Here is a 9,189-nt window from a genome sequence, read left to right as displayed (position 1 = left end):
AACACTACAAACTTTGATTGGAATCAAAACAATTTATGAAAATCTAACAAAATTTCTAAGGTAGCCTACAAGACTGTGTACTTCAGTGAGGGAAAGAACTACAATCCCATGAACCTTAGCGAACAGCATAATGAATAAAAAAAAGTACAAATGTTGATTACACATAAACAGTATATTTTAAGTTTATTGCAAAATATGCATACAGTATTGTGAGAGCTTATAGACTCGATTATGACTTCATGGGAGTGGGAGGAGCTAAAGAGCTATTTTGGAGCAAGTTGCTTTTTTCGACTCACTGATTGGTGGAATTTTCTGTACGGCATTATGGGTAATGTAGTGTTTCACTAGGAATTCTGCTGATAAATGCAGTTATTTTTGAAAAATTAGCTGAAATAACATGGGCTGACAAAATCAACTTCCCTATGGGAAAATTGAATGGAGTTTTTACTTCCGGAACCTGACTTTTGCACTCTATAGACAATGGACCTTTATTTCCCCAAAAATTTCATTAATGTGACTTGATAATGAGCAAGTTTGAGACTTTTCTTAGGAGAAACATCTGAAATGCATGAGACTGATGCGAGATTAGTAATCAGTGGAGCATAAATGCCCTATTTCTGTCAGATCTCTTTTAAAATAAAAGCCTTTAATAAAATCAGGACACTTCAGGGTTAAAAAAGATTTAAATGAATTTATTTTTCACATTTCTTTAGAGAAATCAGTTACATTTTTTTCTTGATCTCCAAAAATGAAGTATTCATTAAACAGCAGAGAACATTTCACATATATACTTCAAAATAAATACATCATCTGGTCTCTGCTGCAGTAGGACGTCACTTGCAGGGGGAAAAAATACTACTTTAAAACCTGCACTACAAACTGCTCTAAGTACAAAGACTTAAAAATGACAGCAGGCAGGACGGGCCACAGACAGACAGACACAGGACGGCGCCACCACGACCCCTTTATATCGGAGCACGTACCTCAGGGTTAGACTGTCTCATACGTTACAGAATTGAGGCGAAAGAACACTGTGCAAACCCATCACTTGTTTTTTTCCACTCACTTGTCATGTCTCACACGCACACACACACACACACACACACACACCCACACACACACACACACACACACACACACACGTGCGCACACACGCACACACACACACGTGCACACACACACACACACATGTTTGTGAATGGCAGAATGAGAGCCTCCGTCTGTGTGCATACAAGTCACATGTCGTAAAACCACAGTAACGTCTACAGGGCGAACGATCTCTGCACCGATACTTCCTGTTTCACAGACCCTTTCCCTTCACTTCCCTCTCTCTCTCTCTCTCTCTCTCTCTCTCGGCTGATGAGTGCCCTTTCCTCTGGAGGTTGGGGAGGTGGGGAGAGTGGAATTGTCAGGATATATTTACATCACTTCCTCTAAGAGCTGGAGCAATACGGGACGTGTCTGTGGGCCTCTTCATATGGACACCTCATATTCTCTCGTGTCCTGTAGAAAATAAACGCAAGTGATGCTGTGAGAATTACCACGTTTGATCATGTAAAAACTCATAGCCCCCACAGGTGATGTTGTTCTCCTAGGTGATTTCCTGGCCCTTGTTATGTGATTCAGGGTGGCTGATTAGGATATTGCTAGGGTTTTCTGGGAGATGCTAAGTGGTTTGTCAGATGTTTTGGATGATTGCCAATACTTATGCAGTTGCTAGGGCGCTCTGGGAAGTTGGCAGGGCAGTGCTATGTGGTTCCTACAGGGTTTTAGATGGTTGCTAGGGAGTTGCTAGGTGGTTGCAAGGGTTTTCTGGGAGTTGCTAAGTGGTTTGTCAGATGTTTTGGATGATTGCCAAGACTTATGCGGTTGCTAGGGCGCTCTGGGAAGTTGGCAGGGCAGTGCTATGTGGTTCCTACAGGGTTTTAGATGGTTGCTAGGGAGTTGCTAGGTGGTTGCAAGGGTTTTCTGGGAGTTGCTAAGTGGTTTGTCAGATGTTTTGAATGATTGTCAAGACTTATGCGGTTGCTAGGGCGCTCTGGGAAGTTGGCAGGGCAGTGCTATGTGGTTCCAACAGGGTTTAAGATGGTTGCTAGGGAGTTTCTAGGTGGTTGCAAGGGTTTTCTGGGAGTTGCTAAGTGGTTTGTCAGATGTTTTGGATGATTGCCAATACTTATGCAGTTGCTAGGGCGCTCTGGGAAGTTGGCAGGGCAGTGCTATGTGGTTCCTACAGGGTTTTAGATGGTTGCTAGGGAGTTTCTAGGTGGTTGCAAGGGTTTTCTGGGAGTTGCTAAGTGGTTTGTCAGATGTTTTCAATGATTGCCAAGACTTATGCGGTTGCTAGGGCGCACTGGGAAGTTGGCAGGGCAGTGCTATGTGATTCCAACAGGGTTTAATATGGTTGCTAGGGAGTTACTAGGTGGTTGCAAGGGTTTTCTGGGAGTTGCTAAGTGGTTTGTCAGATGTTTTGAATGATTGCCAAGACTTATGCGGTTGCTAGGGTGCTCAGGGAAGTTGCCAGGGAAGTGTTATGTGGTTCCTAAGCGTTTCTACATGGTTGCTAGGAAGTTGTAAGGTGGTTGCTAGTATTTTATGGGAGATGATAAGTGGTTTCTCAGATGTTTTGGATGATTGCCAAGACTTATGCGGTTGCTATGATGCTCTGGGAGGTTGCCAGGGCAGTGCTATATGATTCCTACAGGGTTCTAGATTGGTTGCTAGGGAGTTACTAGGGTTTTCTGGGAGTTTCTAAGGGGTTTCTCAGATGTTTTGGATGATTACCAAGACCTATGCGGCTGCTAGGGTGTTCTGGGAAGTTGCCAGGGCAGTGCTATACGGTTCCTACAGGGTTCTAGGTGGTTGCTAGGGGTTTCTGTGAGTTGTTAAGTGGTTTCTCAAAAGTAGTTCTGCGTGCTTAGGCAGTTGTTAAAATGTTTGGGCTGATTGCCAGGCTGATTAAGCATTTAGGGTGCTCTGGGAGGTTTCCAAGGTGGTGATATGTTCCTATGGAGTTGCTAAGTGGTTGGTTGTTCAGGTGTTTTGGATGATTGCCAGAACTAGTGTTCTCTGGGATGTTTTATGTGTTCTATGTGATTGCCAAGGCTTTGTTATGCGGTTGCTAAAACTCTCACCCCTCCAGTCTCGTAGAGGGGGTTGTCAAACTCAGTTTCCACGGTGATTTGGCTGTAGGGATGTGGATACATCAGAGGAAGTCTCAGGTTTGAATGATAACGGCACCTGAGGAACACAGCAGCACATGTTCTCTCGTTTCAGCAATGGACAATCATGGTGTCTGTTTTCCCTCCCACACATATCATTACACTTCAAGCTATTAAATGCTTTATGAAGAAACCAATCTCATTTCACAACATTATTAGTACAAGCAGCTTTGAGCAGTCTATTAAATGAGCAACAGAACATGTGTAAGTGCTCATGAACACTGGCAGCTCTTTATTGTAGCACAACAGACGGGTTACGGAAGTAAAAACTCCATTCATTTTCTCCATAAGGAAAATTAATTTTGAACGATAACTTATAAACCTCTAAAGACAGGCCTACTGTGTATATTTACTTCTGTTGAAGCTGTCAGTTCACGTTACTTCAGCTTATTTTTTAAATAATTGTGTTTAACAGTGGAATTCCTGGTGAAAAACTACATTACCCATGATGCTGTACAGAAGATTCAACCAATCAGAGTCAGTCTTGTCTTGTATTGTCTTTTTGTCCAGTTTTCAAAAATGTTTTTGCTTCAAATCAAAGTTTGTAGTGTTATGATTCACCTTGTAGCTGATTGGCTTAGTTCATGGCTTGTAACTAGGGATGCACGATATATCGGCCACCATATCGGTATCGGCCGATATATGTTCACTTTAATGTTAACGTTATCGGCCCAATAAGAATATTTAGCCGATATATAAAAGCCGATAAATAATTGATTATTTCCTTCAGCTGAGACACTTCAGATGCGTACTGTTCGCCACGATGGTTTTGAATTGCTTGAAATATGATTGGAAAATACAGTTAAGTGCAACATGCGCAGAGCAAGTCTGTCACATGGGCTAGATAAAGTTATAATAGGGTGCTTGGGATATGGCTTTTAATGGTGAGATTTTGTTTATGTAATCAGGCTCTCAAAAATGATATAACATTTTTTATTAATATTTATCGGCCAATATATCGGTTATCGGCTTTCAAATATAAAGAATTATCGGTATCGGGCAAAATGTTCATATCAGTGCATCCCTACTTTTAACTCTTTAACAACGACTATTTTAAAATCCCTATGGGAAAAATTAATGAAAAAATACTTCCAGAACCAGCGCTGCTGAAAAAGGGTGCAGGCGCTAATGCACTCTATGAGTAATACTAACACTTTACACAGTATATTGCTCACCTTGTGACATAGATGTAGGCCCCTCCCAGTAAAACAGACACTAGCAACACTAGTATAAATATTGCTAGAGCCATACTTCCCCCGTCAAAAGAAGAGTCTGCAGCAGCTTCAGCCACTATACAAGATACAAAGATGAAATACATTAAGAATTCATTTTCGCCTGCTTTACCCACTACAACAACCATCAAAACTTTATAAAAACTTTATAAAACAAGGGTAACAATGGGTAAACACTGAGATACAGTACATCTATAAAATTCAAACCTTTGCTTACATTAGTACATTAAACAATAAAACTTACCCTCTAGTGCATGATTGCCAGAACATTCATGATTGACTGAAAAAAATAGGGGAAAATAATATATATTTCAGCTTTTAATATATGATTTAATAATATTATAAAACAATAACAATGAACATGAAAATTAATTTTGTTTTTATGCAGTATTCACATCACAGATATTTACATATTTTATTTGAATATTCATTAAATATCTGTTATGCAGCTTCATTAGGGTAGTTATAAATAGAAAACAAAATGCAATTGTTGGGATCAACATTATTTTATGAAATGTAAAAAATTATTATTAATATTTTTTATAATAAAAAAGAATGATAATTATAATAATAATACATCTTGGTGTGAGGGATAAACCCCTGCACATTTATATACATACAAATTCTCTGTAAATATCTTTCCTTACCTCTGCAAAGAGGTAATGGACCACTCCAAAATGAGGGATTTCCCAGAATGCACTTGATGGCAATCTCACCAATGAGCTCATAGCCTTGGTAGCACATGAAGGTTAGAGACTCTCCCGGTAGGTAAAGCCTTTTAGACAATATCTGGTAGCCGTTGTCAGGAAGGCCGGGATTCTCACAGGACACGGACTCTTCCGCTATTATACAGTGTAAGAAATAAAATCAGGAATAATTGAGGGATAAAAAAGTAAAAAAAAAAAAAAAAAATTTTGTGACTAAACATTTGTGGGAACTCACAAACGCAATGTGGCAAGCGAGACGTCCAAACAGGGGTGCCGGGTTCTCGACCATAGCAAGTGAGTGTGGCGCCGCCCTGCAGGATAAATCCGGGAATGCAGCTGTACTGGATAGTGGTGCCAACCAAGAGTTTGGGATCAGACAGTGTCCGTGTGGAGTGCTCCACGTGTCCAGGGTCTGTGCAGTACATAACTATTGAGGGGAAGGGAGGAAAAAGAGACAAAGCTGAGAAGGATGACATTTGAATCTGCTGAAAGTAAAAGTTCTTCAGACTCCAATAAGCAAAGACACCCAGCTATGCTTGACTCACTCTTCTCACAGAACGGAGGCTGGGTGTTCCAGCTTAGGTCCACCTGACAGGTCAGGGTTTCACTGCCCACGAGGTCGTACCCCGGGTCGCACTGATATGTGATGCGAGCCCCGCGCACCAGCGCTGCATGAGACGTGGTCTTCCAGCCGTTCTGGATCTCAGGTAGATCTGGACACGAGTCATTGCGTGATACCTCTGGAAAACAGGGGTAAAATTATTGAACCTCTTCTATGTCTCACGCATAAGATAGAAATGAGTGTTTTTGTGCATAATTTGTTTATTGACGTAATTATAGATATTAGAGCTTTCAAATCGATTTGTAAGTTTGTAAGTATACTGTATAATATAGTAAATATATATATATATATATATATATATATATATATATATATATATACACACATACACACAACTCAATATACAAGTTAATACAAAAGTAAGTCAAGCATGTATAGGATATATGTTGTCTCATCAAAATGTAAAGATTTCACCTATATACACAGTGTACACGCATACATCTACAAGACCATTTGAATATTACAATATTGCATAAGAATACGTACATGCTTGTAGTACTATGGAAGCGTGTTTCCGCCACAAAATAAATCCCAACTTATCTCACAATTCAGACTTTATAACTTGGAATTAGAAGTTTATATGCCACAATTCTGAGAGAAAAGATAGAATTACGAATTATAAACTTGCAATTCCGGGAAATAAAGTCTAAATTGCGACATATAAACTTGGAATTACAGAGAGAAAAAGTCCAAATTGTAAGATTACCTTTTTTATTTTTCATTCCGTAGCAGAATGAAGCTTTAGCACAGTATCTATACACATTAGATTTGCCTTAAGAGGTGTGTTATTACTTTTTTTAAGCGACTGAACTCACAGTTTATGCCTAGTGAATAATAAAAGTCCCATCTACATGGATTAAAGGAGGGATCTGAGTCATAGAGACCAGAATATCACTTGAGGGTGGATTTTATTGACCTAGGCCAGTAAGTAACCACTTGGCAAACACCAAGAACACTCTGGAGACCACATAGCAAAGCGCTAACAGCTAACAACCACCCGCAACACCCAAGCATCTCGGAGGCACCACAAACTCACTCACTCATTTTTAGGAAGTGAAAACTCTAGTTTTTATATTATTTTTAGCCTTTTTAGAATCAAAGAGGCAACTTGAAACCTACACGAACGTGTCGGCTTGGTGTGTAGGAGCATGTGCGCTAACCACTAAGTCAGAGCTCTGACAGCTTTATTCATAAGATTTCAGATCTTGTAGCTGGCAAAATATTTATAAATAAATATAAAAGGTCTGAGAAAATGATTTTTTTTTTTATTTAAAAGGCATTCAAAACAGTTTTTCAACAGATCAATTATTCTTAGCATGGCCGGATATGCGTGTATGATGTTAGCACAGTGCTAATGGGGTTTCCTTTAGATTCCACATTCAATCAGTTCATGAGCGGATTGATCACAAGCAACTTGGCAGCCATTTTGAATTCATAGGGCTTCGGTGACCTTTATTTTCCTGGGAGCTTTATCTTCTACCATTATATGCACATAAAAAGAGTATCTCTGTCTCTTTAGTTCAAGCCATTACTGGAGATTACATGCAAACATGCTGTGTGTGTGTGCGTGTGTGTTTCCTATGGGAGAGGACAGAGACAAAACTAAATGTGAATGAATGAGGGCAGCCAGGAGAGAAGGAGGAGAAGAGGATGATGGGACATGATGAATAGTTGTGCCTGAGTGGAAAAAAGCATTGACTGAAATGCATGCAGACCACTTGAGAACATAATGGATCGGTTGAAGTAATTTGAAAAGAAAGAGTTGCATTGAGACTCTCTGTGAGTTCGTGACACTCATACCAGAAGTTTGTGAATAAAGCTTGTCTTTACTGTGGGAGGTGGGAAAAGAAATACTGTGACCGACTAATTTCGTTTAGCCAGACTTTTGATTATCAACAAAGTCTGGTCTAGTGTTGTTATTGTTAACTAAAACTAAAACTACAACTAAAAACTAAACCAATTAAAAATATATATATATTAAATAAAATAAATATAATAAAAAAGAAAAGAAAAAAAAAGCTGAAATAAATTAAATATTTAAATATTAGATGAAATATTGGCAACTAACTGAAATAAAATAAAAACTAAAATAAAAACTATTTATACTACTACTATATAATATGTACTACTACGACTATATATACAGTATTTATTGCTTATTTTATTAATTCTTATAAATACATTTTTCTTATAATATATATTTATTATAATTATGTATCAAATATTTTGTTTAAAATTACTGTAGGAGTTGGAGTACTAAAATTACAAAAAAATACATCTAAAATAAAAATAAATTACAGCTAAATAGAAATATTACGAAGAATAATATTAAAGTATGTGTTCTCAAAGATAGTTTATGTTATACAAACAAAACTCTTAATCTCCAGACAATCAGGTTTTGAAAACACTCTTCTAGCCTGTTTGCAAGATGCATGAGACTGAATCTAATTTATGCCTTTTAACTGGTGCCATTAGCTCGAGTGTCCTTACCCATGTAGTTGATGATAAAACCCTCACCCTTCCCAAAGACCAGGCCGGCTGGGTCTGAGTGGAAGGTGATGGTGAGGTCAGGGGTCGAGGAGGACATTTTAAACGGGCTGGTGCCTCCAACATACTGGCCCAATATACGTGTTGTGACCTCATCTCCATCCAAAATGGTTAGCATATCACTGTCGCTCAGATTTAAGCTAATGAAAGAGAGAGAGAGAGAGAGAGAGAGAGGTGAGTGGTGTGGGAGGAAAAGAGAAAATGAACGAGTCATTCAGGCGGTTTGGTGAGTCATCGCATCCAGCAGGTCTGTGGGTTTCAGTGGATTTCAGCATCAGCTTGACGCATCAGCCACCAGAGCAGCTAAACCCGCAGACTTTGCTGTTGTTCTCAGAACAGAATGTTCCAGACGGACTTACAGCTGCACGTCCAGCAGAACGCGCTTGTCCTCGCCGACGTGAATCCTCCAGCTGCAGTCCTCGCCCTCCCCGTACCATTCGGGCCAGTTTGGGGACAGAATAACGCCGCTGGGGCCGGACAGGTCACCGCCACAGAGAGCTGCAGAGTCCACATACACACGTGTCACATTGATTTCTCTGTCACATTGTTGTCTCATGAATCAGTGGAACAAATTTCAAAAGTCTGTCATGTAACAATTAGCATCTTTATAATATATTTAATATAGAAACATAAATATAAATATATATATACACACACACACACACACACAATATTTATTTAATATTAGTATTAATATATTACATGCAATTTTATTTGTAATTATATAATTTTATATATATATATATATTTGATATTAATTGGTATATAATTACAATTATCTATGTAATTATAAATACATGTATATTATAAGTGCATATTATAAAAAAGTCAATTGTTTTATACATTGATTCTCACTTTGTTGC

General features: G+C 38.8%; 1 protein-coding gene across 2 annotated transcripts in view; it reads right to left on the bottom strand.

The window, feature by feature from the left end:
- Window positions 1-835: 835 nt before the first annotated feature.
- sez6l (seizure related 6 homolog (mouse)-like) overlaps window positions 836-9,189 on the bottom strand; it is a 55,146-nt gene continuing 46,792 nt past the window's right edge. For both annotated transcript variants that reach the window (XM_081353517.1, XM_081353518.1), the window contains exons 9-17: window positions 8,686-8,824; window positions 8,270-8,466; window positions 5,703-5,897; window positions 5,393-5,584; window positions 5,098-5,292; window positions 4,695-4,730; window positions 4,394-4,508; window positions 3,132-3,237; window positions 836-1,503 (exon numbers count right to left, since the gene is read on the bottom strand). In XM_081353517.1, the coding sequence (XP_081209643.1) occupies window positions 1,474-1,503; window positions 3,132-3,237; window positions 4,394-4,508; window positions 4,695-4,730; window positions 5,098-5,292; window positions 5,393-5,584; window positions 5,703-5,897; window positions 8,270-8,466; window positions 8,686-8,824 (1,205 nt within the window). In that variant the 3' untranslated portion in view covers window positions 836-1,473. The remainder of the gene's footprint in view (window positions 1,504-3,131; window positions 3,238-4,393; window positions 4,509-4,694; window positions 4,731-5,097; window positions 5,293-5,392; window positions 5,585-5,702; window positions 5,898-8,269; window positions 8,467-8,685; window positions 8,825-9,189) is intronic.

The sequence above is a fragment of the Scardinius erythrophthalmus genome (genome assembly GCF_964197995.2).
Source record: "Scardinius erythrophthalmus genome assembly, chromosome: 23".
Lineage (NCBI taxonomy): Eukaryota > Metazoa > Chordata > Actinopteri > Cypriniformes > Leuciscidae > Scardinius > Scardinius erythrophthalmus.
The sequence above is the reverse complement of the archived record's forward strand: the minus strand, read 5'-3'. Positions and strand labels throughout refer to the sequence as shown.